The sequence below is a fragment of the Eumetopias jubatus genome, unplaced genomic scaffold, assembly GCF_037043125.1.
Source record: "Eumetopias jubatus isolate StellerSeaLion01/CBP00866 unplaced genomic scaffold, mEumJub1_p1.0 scaffold_6, whole genome shotgun sequence".
In the NCBI taxonomy this organism is placed as follows: domain Eukaryota; kingdom Metazoa; phylum Chordata; class Mammalia; order Carnivora; family Otariidae; genus Eumetopias; species Eumetopias jubatus.
This window is the reverse complement of record NW_028274812.1, coordinates 86,424,584-86,442,571: the sequence shown is the minus strand read 5'-3', so window position 1 is coordinate 86,442,571 and position 17,988 is coordinate 86,424,584. Positions and strand designations below refer to the sequence as shown.

General features: G+C 33.6%; 1 protein-coding gene across 1 annotated transcript in view; it reads right to left on the bottom strand.

The window, feature by feature from the left end:
• Positions 1–1,629: 1,629 nt before the first annotated feature.
• Positions 1,630–17,988, bottom strand: part of LMBRD1 (LMBR1 domain containing 1) — a 125,729-nt gene continuing 109,370 nt past the window's right edge. Inside the window, exons 15-16 of the mRNA XM_028097815.2 lie at positions 3,047–3,138; positions 1,630–2,905 (exon numbers count right to left, since the gene is read on the bottom strand). Coding sequence (XP_027953616.1) covers positions 2,789–2,905; positions 3,047–3,138 — 209 coding nt within the window. The 3' untranslated portion in view covers positions 1,630–2,788. The remainder of the gene's footprint in view (positions 2,906–3,046; positions 3,139–17,988) is intronic.

The window sequence follows — 17,988 nt, the reverse complement described above, 5'->3', positions numbered from 1 at the left end:
AATAAAAAGCTAAGAGGTTGGTCTGACACAAATAAAAAAAAAACTTCCTAGCAGTAGTAAAATGTATATGTAATATTCAAGACAAATACAGCAGTATTTTCAAAATAAATAAATAAATCTTAAAAATAGGCTAAATATACATTCCCCTTAAGCTAATGCAGTTTATATAGGCTTAATCCATATATTCAGACTTAGAGCCTGTAACTAGCAAATTCACCTATCAACTGTGTGCTTTCCATGTGCAAAGAACTATTCTAGGCACCAAGGATGACAAACCCAGAGGGGTATTGAAGGACTTACTGTCCAGAGGCAGGAGACATGAAAGCAATAAATCACAACACACTGTACAGGGTGCCATGTGAGTAAAGACTTTTAAACCACCTAACTGCCTGGGAGACTTAGCGGAGAGGTACTGGAACAGATAATGTTAAAGCTGAGATTTCAAGAATAAGGATTTTCTTAGACAAAAGGAAGGGAAGGGTATCATAGGAAGAAGGAACAGTTCAACAGAGAGGAGATGTGAGAAATCAGAGCCATTTGGATAATGCTGAGATATTTTGCTCAAATAACCAGTGTGATGATAGCAGAGAAAGCAGGATAGTCAGGGAAGAAATACACCAGAAAGGCTTTATCCACCACATGATAAAAAAGGATTTCATTCTAAAATACCTGAAAACTTTTCAGAGGAAAGAAATGAAATAATCTGATTTATATTTTCATTATCAAGGAAAGACTGAAAGAAGTCAGGACTTGGCACAAAATCGACTGAGAAAGTTCAAGAAGTAGTGTGTATTACTGTGTTAGGGCTGCCATAACAAAATACAACAAACTGTGTGGCTTAAACAATAGAAATTTATTTTTTCACAGTTCTAGAAGCTGGAAGTCCAAGATCAAGATGCTGGCAGGGTTTAATTCTCCAGAGGCTTCTCTTTTTGGCTTGCAGATGACCTCCTTCTGTGTCCTCATACGGTCTTTTTCTCTCTTGTATATACATCCCTGATGTCTCTTCCTCTTCTCAGAAGGGCACCAGTCATACTGGATTAGGCCCTACCTAATGGACTCCTTTTACCAAATTACCTCTTTAAAGGCCCCATCTTCAAATACAGTCATATTCTCAGGTACTTGAAGTTAGGACTTCAACCAGAGAATTTTGAGGGAACACAACTCAATCTAAAACACAGTGACTGGCAATAAGAATGGAGAAGAAAGGACAAACAGAAGGATACTTAAGAAGTAGAAATCAAATACTTGATTGGTTGATGAGTTAGGGATATACAGGAAATAAGAAGCTCTGCTTGATTTCTGGCTTAGGCAATGAGGTATATGCTGGTGCCATTTATAAAAACAAAAACAAAAACAAAAAACAAAAACAAAAATGATAAGAAGGAGAAGGAGGCTTGGTATGCCCAGAAAAATGAGGAGTTCAAGTTGTAACTGAAGTCATAATTTCTAGTTAACAGGTAAGTTAAACTTTGGAGTTTAGGAAAAATAATACAGATATATTAACAATATGACATATATGATATGATATAATAATATAGATGGAAACCAAGGGTATAGGAGATTGTCCAGAAAGAAAATGCAAAATAAAAACAGAAGGCTATGAAGGTATACCTAGACAAAGAATCAGAACAGAGTAAAGTGATATAAAAATTAAGGGCAAGAAGAATTAAGTAGGAGATGGTTGTTGATTCCTAAGACTTTTTCAGAAAGTTAATATTCTATTTCAAAGATGTATTTTTTATGGGTTCTAATTTGTGCTTTTTATGAGTTCTGATTTGCTATGTGAGTAAACTACAATACCATTTCTAATGATTTCTCACTACCCAAAGTGTGTTCCAAAATACTCTATCAATATTATATAATATTCCTTATCCCTTTGAAAAGTATAAATCTTTGGAATGAAAAAATACCTTTAAAGCCAAAATATGATGTCACATACAAGTTGGCTCCATGCCTGGTGAGGAGCCCAATGGGGGGCTTGAACTCACGACCCTAAGATCAAGACCTGAGCTGAGATCAAGAGTTGGATGCTTAACTGACTGAGCCACCCAGGGAACCCAATGTCACATATCTTAAACTAATCAGTAAACTGATTTTTTTTTCAAGATCATTTATTCTTGACAGCACTCCCATTCATGCTGGAAGGCAAATTTTGACGTTAGCTACCTACAACAATATATATGCCTTAAATACTATAGAGGTGGTAAGATATCTAAAGGATTAATATCTGAACAATACAATTCATCTTGGAATGCCATGGTCTCACAGCACCAAGTAGCTTGAGATCTGCTCATGAAATATATTTGAATGGCATTAATGATTTAATGTAGAAAATAGAAAACAAGTTGCATAGAGGAGTAACATTTATTTATCAGCTATATTGTATTATATTTAGACAATCAGTTATAGAACTTTAGAATTCCACATTACTCCAGAGACCCAAAGGCACAGATACAAGTGATTTATTACGCTTTTAAAAAGTGACAAAAGGGAATATTAATTCTGGAAGATTTTTAATCAATTCAACAGTATTATACACTAGAGAAAAAAAATTTCCACAAACATTCCCTCACCAAGTCCACAGTTTTATATTTACATAGAATTATTATAGCAATTTTAAATGTTAATCTATGATACAATGTTACTTCAGATAACATAAAAAATATAGTTTTTTTAATAGCCATGCTCCCATTTTTGATGAAAGCTAGTCAGTTCATCCTAATGTTAGTTTAACACTTTAAAAATGCATAATAGACATTCAGTCAGCCTTATAAAACAGAGGCTGTCAAACAGAATAGACAGAGGGCTCATCATCACTTATGTCCGAATCATCTTCATCTACTCCTTCAATGACTGATTTCTTCCCTTTACAACAGGAAACAATTAATCCAATCAAGAATACCTGTAAATTTAAATAAGCTACGTGTTATTTCTTAAATTTAAGATCATTCAGGAAATAATGAATTTAAAATCCAATGGCACTACTGTGATACAAATGAGCAATTAAGGATCACATCATCCCCAGGATACCTGTACTACTTACCCCAAGAAAGGCCCAGTTACCAAAATAGTACGCAGCACTAAAGAACCAGAACTTGTGAAGGAACAGGTATGTCCGGGTAACAGTACACTGATCTATAAAGCAAATAAAGGACAACATAGTGAGATAGTTTCTTTCTTGAAATGGACTATTAAAAATTTATCTAAAAGATTATTAATCAAAACTAAAGACCAAGGTCATACAGTCAGTAAGTGTTAGAGATTGGACTGAAATCTAGGTTTTTCTCCAAAGCCCACTCCTCCAGAATTAGTATTAAATTACCAAATAATATGACATTTAAAAAAAGGAATGCCACCAATGTAATCCTGGCTTTTAGGATAAGAAAAATTATATTGGATAGTGCAATATATTTGAAATAGAAGAAGCATTTTAAACTGGAGTTCCAGACATGTCCTAAACCAAAACAGATAAAGTTTTCCTGATAAAGATAAGAAAAAAAAAATGAACTAAGTAATCAGATGTGATTATAATTAACTTGTACTTTTCTAAGAATCCAATTCTCAGAACAGCTCAAATTTGAGAGGTGTTTTGAGATTTATTTTTTTTTCTTTTTAAGAATGCTAGCATGAGGGTGCCTGGGTGGCTCAGTTGGTTGGGCGACTGCCTTCGGCTCAGGTCATGATCCTGGAGTTCCAGGATCGAGTCCCACATTGGGCTCCCTGCTCAGCAGGGAGTCTGCTTCTCCCTCTGACCCTCCCCCCTCTCATGCTCTATCTCATTCCCTCTCTCAAATAAATAAATAAAATCTTTAAAAGAAAAAATTAAAAAAAAAGAATGCTAGCATGAAAAGGTTGCTGCTTCTAAAGAAATACAAAATTGTTATTTATGGATATGCTTACTGTTTGAAATTTAGATTAGTTTTTAAGCTTGAATTAAAAATCAATCATATACCAAAAATCAATCATATACTTTTTCAAAAACAAAATGCAACCTTTAAAGAGACAGTGGAGACTGGTTATTTAATATTTGTGTCAGACTCCATACTAATTTTATCCAAATTCGTTATTTCCATTAGGTTCCAAAATCCTCTAATATAGACATATATCTGAGAAATAATATCTAAGGAAATACTTGTTTATTTAAACCATTCAGAAGGGTCTGGGGCAGCACAATATAATGTATCTGACTGAAAAATCATATATTCTGCAGCTAGTAGAGGATTCTAACCTTTCAAATTTCAGAGGGTCTTTACTCATTACAGAAGAAAATCCTTATCTTACAAGGCAACTTCTTTTTAGTCTATTAATTACAAAAAAGATTATGACTTCTGCATATTTTAACCAAAATTGACAATGGCAAGAAATTCCACATGCAATTAGGAGACTAATATCACATCCTACTGCTGATTAAGAAAATATACTATTGATTTCTAATTTTATGAACTCTCTTCTCAGTGTCAATAAATAAGTGCTATTTTCTCTTAAAACATAAAATTGAGCTGGGAATTCTGTAACCCAGTTTATTACACAAGGGTTCTAATATACTTTACTTTGGGGGCTATCACATGGTTTTATGAAAAGTAGTCTTTAGGTTATAGTTTATACAAGACTTGTTATGTAAAGTTTTAAATATGTTATATAAGTATATAGATAATCTAAATCTTATCTACTTTAATCCCTTCCACTATACTTCAACATTTACTTCTGAATTACTCAATACCAACTGGACAAAATCTTTTTTTCTGGCAGAGAAACATGCAGTTTAATAAAGAGGCAATATCTTCCTTTCACAAGCTGGGAACACCAATCTAATGATAACCTATTGATCCCCATCCCCACAAGGGCCTCCTTCAAATTTTTGCTCTCTTCCTCAACAGAAAAGTCTAGAAGGAATATTCAAAACTTCCTAACAAAAACCAAGAGGATTTCAAGCAGTAGTGGCTGAATAAATGTTTCTCTCCTCTCCTATGGTAACTAGCACCCAACATTATAGCTGGGTGCTGTGCTGGGAGTTCAGTCTAGCAGAGGAGATACCTAGACAGGGAAAGTTGTTAGTCATACTCTGCTCCCCTAATATTTTATTCTCACCTCTATTATAGAACTTGTTTCAAAGTAATATAACTACAGGCATACCTTGGAGATTGCAGGTTAGGTTCCAGATCACCTCAATAAAGTGAATATTGCACTAAAGCGAATCAAATGAACTTTCTGGTCTCCCAGTACATACAAAAGTTATGTTTACACCAGACTGTAGTCTATTAAATGTGCAATAACATTATGTCTAAATAAACAATGTATATACCTTAATTAAAAAAATACTTTATTGCTAAAATCTAACCATCACCTGAGCTTTCAGGAACTCATAATCACTGATTGCAGATCACCATAATATAATAATAATGAAAAAGTTGGAAATTTTATGAGAATTACCAAATGTGACACAGAGACATGAATTGAACAAATGCTGTTGTAAAATGGTACCAACAGATGTGTTCACGCAGGGTTGCTGCAAACCTTCAATTTGTAAATAATGTAGTATCTGCAAAGTGCAGTACAGTGAAGTGCAATAAAACGGGGTATGCCTGTATTCAATTTGTCACTTTTTCCATTAGATAAGCCTGAGTATTCCAAAGTACCCGTGTACGTGGCATTCATATCAATATAACTGCGAAAGCAAGCTAAATGTTTTAAAAGGGGTATTTTATTTAAAAATTATATTGCTAAATAATACACTTTCTTTTTGAGAATTGAGATCTTTTATTTTTCACTATGACAAAAAGAAGAAAAATGATAAAGATGCTTCATAAATATTAGAAACAAGCCAGGAAACGAATGCAAAGAGACAGATAGTAACAATCTAGTTTCCAATAATAATGGTAAAATTGGTGTTAAGTGAAATCTCAGACTATGAGCCTACAGATAACGATATCCTACATGAATTTTCTCAAACCCAAGAACTGATAAATGAATAAAACATTTCTAAGGGCAAAAAGGAAATACTGATATTTCTATCCAATTAGTTATTCTACAGTTAGGACTTCATTGTGCAATAACATGCAACAGGAACTCGGATCATACCATTTTGCTGGAAAGATATGTAACAATATTCTTTCATCATTTACATTTGTGCACCAAAATTTATTTGATATGGTTAACAAATGAACAAAGGCTGAAGGCAAGTATGTATACAAAAGTGTCTGGAAGAAAAAATATCATGTGGAAATGAAAAAATTAAGTGATTTGATCACTGGCGTTTACAAATCTAAAAATGGAAATGTTTTGCAATTATGAATCAAAAAAGAATGCCATCGTCTCTTCAAAATTATGAACTGTCAAGTTCTGAAAAGTATTACTTTTTGATGATGTGAGTGCAAGAACCACAAGTAATAATAAGCTTGAAATTACTAAAAAAGTATTTGAAATCTAGAATCTGTATTAAGTATAGATATATTCCTGGTTCATGCCATGGCAGTCAATAAACAGCTACATCCAAAGGGCTGTGTCCATATGGGGTACTTTCAAAACTCAGAAAAGTGAGGATAAAAATTGGGCTTTACCACCATCACCAAGAAAATGAAAACAAACAAAACAAAACAAAACAAAAAAAAAACCAACCTACAGAATGGGAAAAACAAACTGTAAATCATGTATCTGATAAGGGACTTGTATCCAGAGTATATAAAGAACTCTTACAACTAAATAATAAAAGACAACCCAACTAAACAAAAAATGAACCAAGGATTTAAATAGATATTCCTCCAAAGAAGACATCCAAATGGCCAACAGGCACACCAAAAGATGTCCAACATCAGTAGTCATCAGGGAAATGCAAATCAAAACTACAATGAGATGCTACTCCATACTCACTAAAATGGCACAATGAAAAAGACATTATTTAACTAAAATCTGACAAGATTCCAAGGATGTCAAAACAAGACACTTGCATATATCTTGAAAATGAAAGTATAACTAAAATGTCCAGTATGGTAAAGGAAGAGCCCAGACTCTGGTCTCTGAGAAACTTAGTGTCAAGTATTATTTGGCTACTTCTTTGCCATGTGAATAGGAAAATCTGAACTGTTTAGACTCCATGCTTGTAAAATAGAGGTATCACCATATTTCCTTACAGGGTCATTCTAAAGACCAAAAGAGACAAAAATCTCCATACAAAGTGCAGTTAATATTAATTTCTTTTCCACTTCAAGGTATAACTGAACCCATGATAAAGAATACAGTTCTCAAGAGCTGCTCAAGTGGACATTATTTTTCTGTATCTATAGTCAAAGTTTCACCAGCTAGACCCCAACACCTGACCTTAATTGTCCACCTGCTTATATTCACAAATCTCTATTTTACATTCTTCCTTAAACTCTTCTTTCTGGCTTATCTCTTAACTCAGGCAAATGAAACTGGAAACCACCTCTCAGGTGATGGCAACTGCCCTGACAAGACCTCGCACTGGCCCAGACCACCCAAACCATTTGAGCTAAAACCCTAACTTGTGTCTGTGCAGATGGACCAAGGAGTAACCCTTGGAATAACTAGCAATTACCTTTACCTCATTATAATACTAACATCTCTGCCCAAAGAGGAACCACGGCCTCATTTACATAACATCTACTACACATATACACATGTTTTCTTAAGGTGCATGTGTGACCTTATGCTTATCTCTACATACAATGACAAGGCTTCCCTATCTATTCATTCATCCTAACCCTAAACAAAAGGTATTCATTCACCCCCTCTTGAGGAGTCACAGCTTTGGAAGCCATTCCTCATGATCTCATTTGCTACAAATAAGTCTTCTTTGTGCAACGACTCAATCTGGTGCAGTTTTTGACTCACCAAGGAGCAAACTTGCATTGGTTGTTACAAATACAGATATAAATGGATTTGATGAAATTCGAATGTATATAATTCAGTAATATGCTATCTCCTAAATAGTAATATGCCTTTAAATAAAAATAACCAATTTGAATGTTTCAAAAATGAAGAGAGGGACAAGCTGGGATTTATGCAAAAAATGCCTATTCACAATTATTTTAAAAACAAGAACAGTATGTTCCATGGCTTAAGTATTACATGAGCTTCATCTTACAAGTATAAACATATTTGAAAAAAGCCATTCAACCTTCTCAGCATTGTTACAATGTTCTAAACTTAAAAAATAAAAGTTCTATTATCTACTGCCATACTTAAAGATACTTTGGGAGTCAAAAATTCACCGAATTAGAAATTTCAGGGCCAGAACAGGGATTTTAAGACAGACTGAGCTGGCAGAAGCAAGTCAAATCAAATCATTTTCCCACAAAGGTCTAATAATTCATTCAGTGTCATTTGAAATTGGTTTATAGTCACTGACTCTTTTGCCCACCACAATAGATATACCTTATTTTTCCTATCACATTATTTTACATGTTTACCATTTTCAAAAGTTGTAGATTTGACAAAAACCTTCTAACATAAGATTAAAAGGTAGTCATTGTTAGTGTTCTGCTTTGTTGTTGAAAACTGACACTAGACCACAAATCCATACATACAAGTATGTAACAACTCTTTATAGCTATCTTTATATGTATCTGTCATTATGTTTATATTTATATAAAGTGGTATATGACCACAGAAGAATTCTGGTTAATAAGAGCATGCCTATATTTTATATTCAAGTGATGATTCCACACTGAATAAACAGAGGGGGCTTCTTACCTCACCATCTGCCATCTTCTAGCTGTTTACCTGAATCACAGATACCTAGGAGAACTATAGATGTCTTTCTGCAGTTATTTAAAAAATTATAATTAAGTATTTTGAATTTGGTTCAACCTTCAAAGTAAATTTCAATCACTGGATGTTTCATTTAAGGACTGTGTTCTAAAATCAAAAGTGTTCAGGAAACTTCTGACTGTTGTTCCTCAAAAGGACATATAAAAGTTCTAATTAAACTAAAGAGTACTGTTTACAATGAAAAATTAAAATAGGGGTTAGATAAAACATTTTTTTCTGATGACAAGGCGGCTGCACAAAAAAGATCAAAATTAAAAGAGCCAAGAAAGGACATCTGGAGCACATGAATAAAATCAAAAGTCTTTTGAATACTGACACTACTACCCTTCCTCCATCACTTCTCACTTATCATCAAATAAATAACAGAAAGTGCAATTAAATCTGTTTTTCATGTAACAGCAACCTTTATAAATATACCTGATAAATTTTATATTATATATTTCTTGTTTCCTTTTAGATTATTTGGTATGCCGTTGTTAATGTATGCTGACTGCCACTAAGATAACTTTGGTTATTAACTACGATAAATCACACCTTCTACTTTAAATATATTTTTAAAACATTTAGTGTTGATTTAAGCCACAATTAAGTCATCACCATGTTATACCTTCACCTGAAATCAATTTAGAATTAATTACACTCTATATTTGTACGTTATTTGTAAAACAAATCCTTATATTACATATGCACATAAAAGAAGGCCTTTGAGAAAACTCATGTACCACGGAGAACGAACTTTAAAGCGACTATTTTGTTTGCCTAATGACAAAAAAACTGGCAGAAGATTGGACTGTTTAGAATGCCACTTCATCCATTCATCTGTTGATGGACATCTTGGCTCTTTCCATAGTTTGGCTATTGTGGACACTGCTGCCATAAACACTGGGGTGCACGTACCCCTTCGGATCACTACATTTGTATCTTTGGGGTAAATACCCAATAGTGCAATTGCTGGGTCGTAGGATAGCTCTATTTTCTTCTCCTGATTGTCCATGATTATGCTAACTGATTTCTGATTAGGGTCTTGATACCACTGAATATTTAAAATAGACATGTAAATCTTAACTGTATACAGACTAAAGAGCTTGACTTTATTGTGATATGATTAGGAATTATTTATAGTGATTTTAAGAAAGAGAATTACATGAGTGGAGTATAGACTAGCAAAAGGGATTGAGAGTAGAGTTCACTAAGTCAGAAGACAATTCAAGTGAAAATGTGAGGTCAGGATAGAAAAAAAAGGTTGGATTGAAAGAATCTGAAAGTAAAATCCCAGTTAATCACTGTTTTACTGTCAAATGACTTATAGCATATAAAATACATACACATGAAAAGTTCTGAGATACTCACAACACACATCCAAATAAAAAAAAAGGGCAGAAAAAATTGAAATATGTAATAAAAACCAAAGTTTTATGTTTATCTGAAAATTTAACAAATGGTGTACAGTTAAATCAATATTTTGTTAAATTTCACTGGGGGATGGGTAAAAGGGAAAGAATTGATAAACATAAAGAATCACAGAAATTCTAAAGGAAATAGTTTTATTATATTTTATGAATACACAAACTGTATCAGGTTAATGAAGATAGAACTTGCCAGATGTTTTATCTTAAAGATTGAGTTTTACAGTGATTATTTTTAAGAACAAGTATAACTTGTGTTGAGCTCTGATTACATTTATGTAACTAAGGTATTTCAAAAGTACTATAATATGTAGTGCTCCAAGAAAGAATGTTCCTAATTTCCTATGTATTACTCACTGGCCATATAAAATTTATAAAAAGGAGCTACAAAGGTAAGCATTAGCATATAACCTGTAGAAATAATCACAAACTTATTAGTAAACTCTAAATTAATAAGATTTACTATCTATTAGTCTTAATTGACCAAGGACAGTCAAATATAAAACAGAAACAGAAAACAATTGTTTTCCACTACTTTATTTTTTTCAGAAAACAGTAATAGTTCAATGAGTATAGCAGAAAATATTAAAGTTAGAGACAGAAAAGTGAGATTTAGTTCTTGAGTCTGTCACATATACCATGAGATTCTGGGGTGTGTCATTTAACTTTCTAAGTATCAGTTTCTTTGTAAATGACAATGAGATAATATGTGCTTGTGGTATATAGTGACAGGATAGACTGACCTTTTGAGAATTAAATTTAGAGAGAAATCTACATGTGATTTTTTTTTTTAAAAGAAAAGACAGTTTTAGGAGTTAGCAACCTTGAACAAGAATCTCTATATGTTTCACAAAATTACCTAGGTTGGCTTTGGCACAGACTCCAGAGAACTTAGAAAGCTTATACCTAATTAACTTTACTATTCTTAGTTGAACTTTTATCAACACAATCAAAATGTCACCTAGAAAAAGAACTTTAACATCAAGAGACTTTCTGGATTTCAAGCAAAATCCAAGAAAAATGATGCTTTGGTCAATACCTAATTTTCTGGTCTGCATGGCAACCTCACTTGACAATGGGCACAATACATCAGGCTATCTCAGCTGGATGATACCAGCCAATAAGATCAATGAGGCCCTCTTTTTGACATCCATGCCTACTTAGAAACTTTGTGACTATAAATTTGGTTTTCCATACAGATTCTTTCTCTCTGGTGAGAATTCACTAACCCTGAGCCTCTAGTTTCTTTAACAGTTGTACTTCCTGTGGCAAATTGATAAACTCACAGCTAACTAATATAGTAGTCTCTTCTGTTCAGTCAGTTATCTGAAGCCAAATACAGACAATGAAGACCAAGGTATGGTAGCATTTGATGGGTAGATTTAAACCAGATAAAGCTATCAATTCACAAACTTATTATCTGCCAAGTAAAAGATTATAAATTTACAGTACTTAACCATGAAGAACTATTTCAATCTTTTGCAAACCAAGCTTTTTGGTTCAAGATGACAAACTGGGCACAGTCATTTGTTTCTTGTCCTTCCCAGGACCTCATTAAAGTTACAGTATAGGAATAAAGCCTGCAGCAATCTCTTAACAGCAAATAGAATGGGAAGAAAGCCATCAGGTGATGAGAGATTTCAACAATCTGGAAGATGAAAAGACACACTTAAAAGGTCTCTAATAAAACAACTGGTTTCCCTTCCATTTATTTTGTTTTTTTTTTAAAGGTTTTATTTATTTATTCATGAGAGACAGAATGAGAGAGAGAGGCAGAGGGAGAAGCAGGCTCCCCACGGGGCAGGGAGCCCGATGTGGTATTTGATCCCAGGACCCTGGGATCACGACCTGAGCCGAAGGCAGACATTTAACCGACTGAGCCACCCAGGCACCCATTTATTTTAAAATATAATTTAAGGATCACTAGAAACCTCAGTCACAGAGTTCCTATGATGAGGCTTCCTAGAAGTTCCTGATACTTAAATACATATTAACATAAATATGAAATACATCATCAGACATATATAGAAAATATCAGCATGAAGGACAAAGAACAAGATAAACAGAATTGTTCCAAGATAAACAGAACTGTAATTTTATTTAAAGGAAACCATTAAGAAAAATGTTTAGTACCTTCAGGTATTGAAGAAGATATAACATCCATAAAACAAGGATGCTTGAAAAAGATCAGAACAAGTACTTGAGGAAAGTTAAGACTTTGTTATAAGAAATAAAAAATTTAGGATATAGTTTGAAGATAAAGCTAAACACATATTCAAGAATCCAAAGTAAAATGATAGGCATAAAATATGAAATACAGATAAGACAGATGATCAACTGAAGATATTCAGCACTAATGAAGATAAGCTCCCCAAGAGAGAGTGGAGAAAAGAGAACTTATCAAGTTAGCTTCAAAAGATTAAAAATGAAAGGCAGATGATGATGCAATGCCTTAAAAGTTCTTTAATAAATAATAATAAATAATTTAATAATAAATAAATAAATTCTTATGTAGAATTCTAAGCACAACCAAATTAACCCATCAATTATATCAGCTGAGGGCAAAGTACTTTTCAGACATACAAGGTATTTTCAGATGTGTATTTCACACAAAGCATGTCTTCTTTTTTTTTTTTTTAACTCAAGAAAAACTAGGGACTTGGGGGAGGAAATCAAGAAAAAAGATATGGCTTATAATGCATCAAAAGTCCAATGAACAGAAATTATAACCTTATAGATGAGCAGCAGAATCAGAAAACAATGGATCCAAATAAGAAAAGGAAGTCAGTAGGTACTTAGAAGGTACAATGGATTTCATCCAACAGATAAAGTAAGCAAGAAGCTACAAGATAATAGGCATACTAATATCTTATGATACTTTAATAACATTTTTTAAAAAGACAAAAAAATAACAAATAAAAAAAACTGGCTTAATTCTAGAAACTGTTGTTTTGAGGGAGATAGAAAAATATATTTTATTATCCTCAAGGAGCTTAAGTTCCTATAAAAGAGTAGAACAGGGGCACCTGGGTGGTTCACAGTCAGTAAAGCATACAGCTCTTGATCTAGGGGTTGTGAGTTTGAGCCCCACGTTGGGCAAAGAGATTACTTAAGAAAATTAATGTGGAAGAGAGATATGATATATAAATTACTATAAATTAAGACAGAGTAAGGTAATGTCATAAAAAGTAAATGTCATGGGAATTCAAAGGATAAAAAGAGACTGAACATGTGCAGAGGTTCAAAAAAGAGGGTCAAGTTTGAAATAAACATTAGATAGGACTCTGAGTGATGAAAATGGGTGGGCAGCATAGAAACTAGTTGTGATATTTCAAGGACAAACAGCTGAAAAGCAAAGGTGGAAAAGATGACCATGTTCAGAAAATGTATGAAAAAACAGAGGTAGTCCTTCAATCGTAGACTGAATTTGTCAGATGATGAGGGGAGAGGCACTTAAGGTTTTTATTGGAGGAATGGCTTTATCAGACTACTTTAGAACAGTGGTTTCCACAGTGTGGCTCCCAGACCAGAACCCTCAGAAAATCCTGGAGTCCCACCTCAGATTTACTGAATCAAAAATTTGCCATCTGTGTTTAACAAGCCTTCAAGACTCAGATCACGTGTAAGTTTGATAATCACTGCTTCAGAACAATTAAGCTAACAGCACTATGTAGTGTGGGTCAGAGTGGAGCACTAGTTAAAAGGTACAGCAATTCATGTGAGATGTAGCAACTGACTGGGTGTGGAGAAAGCGAATGAAGGTAAGTGTACTTAGAATGGTGGTAGTGTGAGAAATAGTGAGGTCAGTAAGTATAGTTCAAAGGCTTTATCTAATAGATTATATAGACTTCATCAAGAACTATTCATTTTAAACATTTTAATAAACACATTACCAAAATAAGCTAGGCTCTGTATATTATTTTCACAGGATTGGTAAGTCTTACAGAGCTACCCATAGATAGCTAACAGGCTAACATCTTTATTTTGCTTGCTTTCTTGACCACGAGGTAATGTCCTAACCCCACATACCACATGACCACACTTGCTCTCAGCTGTGAGGGGAATCTAAAGAGAAAATGTGCAATGACCAACAGTGAGACTAAGAAGTTAATAGGTTAAGATAACCTATTAAGATAACTATTAAGATAATAGTCCTCAATTTAGGAAGGAATACCAGGAACAAAACAAAGTCAAACAGGCTTAAAGAAAAAAAAAAGGATAATTTTAATAGCTACAAGTAGATTTTAAAGACAATTATTCTAGATATTACCTAATAAGTAGGATATAAAACATTAAGTAACATTTTCTAATTAAAATGCTAAAAAACATAGGCATCCCCTGACCCTTTCTCTCTCCTATTCTGTAGCAGATTTCTCAGCAAATCCTATTGGCTCCACCTTCAAAATACATCAGCATTTGACCACTTCTTGCCACCTGCATCACCACAAGCTCTCTGTTGATTACTGCAAAAGCTTCCTGTCAACCTGTTTTTGTCCTTGGGTTTATTATGGTCTATATCTCAGGGATTGGCAAATTATAACCCAAGGGTAGCCTGTCACCTGTTTTTGTAAGTTTTACTGGAACATGTCCATGGCCATCCATAGTGTACTGTCTATGGTAGCTTTTATACTGCAATGGCAGAGTTGAACAGTGTGCCTCACAAAGCCTAAAATATTTGCTATCTTATCCTCTACAGAAAAAGTGTGCCAAGCCCTGGTCCATATGCAACGCAGTAATCAAAGTGATCCCTTGAGAATATCATGTCATTCGTCTGCTCACAATCTTGCATCTGAAAGTAAAAGCTAAAGTCCTTAAACTTGACTGCTCATTGTTCCTCTACTTCCTCCAGCCTACCTCCACTCTGCACTTGCTGTTACTCCTGGTCTAGAATGGTCTTCCCCACATAGCTGCCTTTGCTCCTCACTTGGTTAAGGTCTTTGTGCTCAAATGACAGTTTCTCAGTAAGAATTTCCTTTCTACTCAAAATTTTAAATCATCCCTACTTCTGGGCACCACTCCTTCTACTAAGTAAGCTTCATGGGGACAGGAATATTGGACTGTTTTGTCACTGTTGTATCATTAGTACCTAGACTACCGCCTGACACAGACATCAATAAACATTTGTCAAATGAGAAAACACAGGAATAATAGGTAGTAAAATTAAATGACCATACGGAATCCTGGAAATTAAGACATCTATAATTTTATGTTAGAATTTCAAGACAAATAGGACTGTAACTCTCAGTATTACTAAAAAATATATGTCAATATCTTCTAAAGGTGTGCAAATTGTAATAGCTATTAATGTATTCTTCAAAGAAATCCTATAACTTTCTAAAAAAGGCTATCAAAATTATCACAATTCTAAGAGTTGACTTATCTTCATCTTATAGACTAAATCTATCTTTGTCTTACAGAGACTAAATCTAACTACCCTTAACTTTCCCATTCCCGTCCCCAAATTTTCAGACTATAAAACAAAAAGACTATATATAGTTGTGTGTGTGTTTTTTTAAAGGCCACTGCCTGAATCCTGAATTGGATCTTATTAGTTATAAAATTCCAGGAAGCTAAAATTAATTAGCTTCACCCAATATGGGGTAGGAGGTGTTAAATAGATAGTCCATATTCAAATCTGCCTTTTAAATCACCACAGTAAGAGTCTGGTACCATTTTCATTTCAAATTATATTTATGGACCACCCACGTGGGCATGCAGCACCACAGGAGACATTAACAAATACTGTCATCACAAAACAGCAGTGTCCTTTTTTTGACCTAGCCTTTAAGGCTTAGTTTCTAATGAAATCTCTTGCGCAGCTTCATTTTCAGCCCATTATAACTGGCTTTCCTTAAAATGTGCATTTTATTTATAATTACATAAATCAAACATCAACTAGTATAGTAACTCCTTTAATAACACTTTTTTTATTTTCTCATTTATATATTTTTTAAATTTTATTATTTTATGTTAATCATCATACATCATTAGTTTTTGATGTAGAGTAACACTGGTTTTTAAACAGAAATAAGCATCTCCTGAAAAAGCATTTTTCAATTTTTTCCTTTCCTTTCCTTTTTTTTTTTTTTTTTTTGCTTACAGGTCAAAGTATGGGTGGGTGGGTAAAAAAATCACCTGAATCCATTGTTAGTGATCATGTAAAGTGCTCTCAGCAGTACTGCTTAGTAACCTAGACCTCTAAATAAAATTTCCTGGAACCTTAAAAGCTAAAGTAGAAAAAAACATTCAATATTCTGGGGAAAAGGACGGTACTAAGAATTCAAAAATTAAATTTTTCGAAGTCTCAGTAACTACCCAACCTACTTCCACATTTCAACAAAATGAGAGGAAAAAAAGTCTTCCCTAAAACAAGTATCTACTTGGTAGATGTATGCCACTATTTTATCTGTCATTATTTTCATCCTTAAAAAGGCTTAACAATGTTTTTTCTTTAATTATAGAATAAAATCTATTTTTAAAAAAGAGTAAATATTACTTCCTATCTTTAGTCCAAATTTCATTGCCCTGAGATAAGAGCCAGACTTCTAGATGTGTTTATGTGCAACAGCATAAAAAATGAGGTTATATATACGCTGTTCTACCTACCATCATACCATCATACAGTATATATTTTTCTATATTCTAACATAAAGCTTTATCATTACATTGTATGTAATGTTATTTCAAGTATTCTCACTAATGGATAATCAACCAGTTGTTTCTTTTTGTTTGCTATTTCTATCAGTGGGACTTGGAAACTGGTTAGCTATCAGAAAAGCATAAAAATGTGAATATGATTTCAAGATTTCCATCTGAGTAAGTATAGCTGTGGGCACAGAACAGGAATAGGACAACTCCTCCCACCCCATGACATGAAGGTGACAGGTGGAAAAAGTAGAAGAGGGAAGGAAAAGAGTTCAGTCTTAGATTTGAGGTTTGAGGGGTTTCCATATAGATAAACTAGCAGGCAGAAAATAACACATTTAAAATTCTGAATCTACTGATTAAATTATTAATCCTTAAATTATTCAGCATGATGAGGCTAATTGTCAACTAGCAAAGCTAAGTTTATTAGACTATAGTGAGGGAAAACAAGAAGGGGAAAAATAGGATATTTATAAGGTTTAAGGGATTGGAATGGGCTGGACCACTTTAATCAAGGTCTTGGAAGGCGAGGAACTGGGTAGAACTGGGCTAAGTTTATAATATAAGTTTTGGATTGGTGGATACAATGAAATGAGAAGTCTTGAAGTCAGTCCTCCTGAACAACAAAGCTATTTTAGTAGTTTCATGGTCAGGAGCATTCCCTGAAGCAAGCAGATAAACTATTTTTGTTCTCAGTATTATTTAACACAGGGACAGGGAAATATTTCTTTGCCAAGAATTGTTGAACATCAGCATATTATGTTGGTGTCAGTTCCCTACATTTTATGGGATTAAAAAGGTTTTAAAAAAATTATTGATAAGCATTTGGGAATGGTTTAGACTTTACATGTTTTGTTAAAATATGATACTCTGGAATGGACAATATGCTAGAGTTAACAGAGTCAATTTGCAAAGTTTTCAGAAAGAAGAAGGCTAGGTTGCTGACACTATCATAAGAAACCACTTTAGTTAGAAAATCCACCTGTTTCAGCTCATAGCTTTCAAACCAAAAGCTTCACATAAGAAAATGTAAAAATTGCTCTATCATTAAAAATGGGTGATAAATTTATGGAAAAATCTTAAATTGTTTAAAGAATTTGGATTATATTACCAAATATAGAAAATCATCTTTGCACTTAAATTGGAT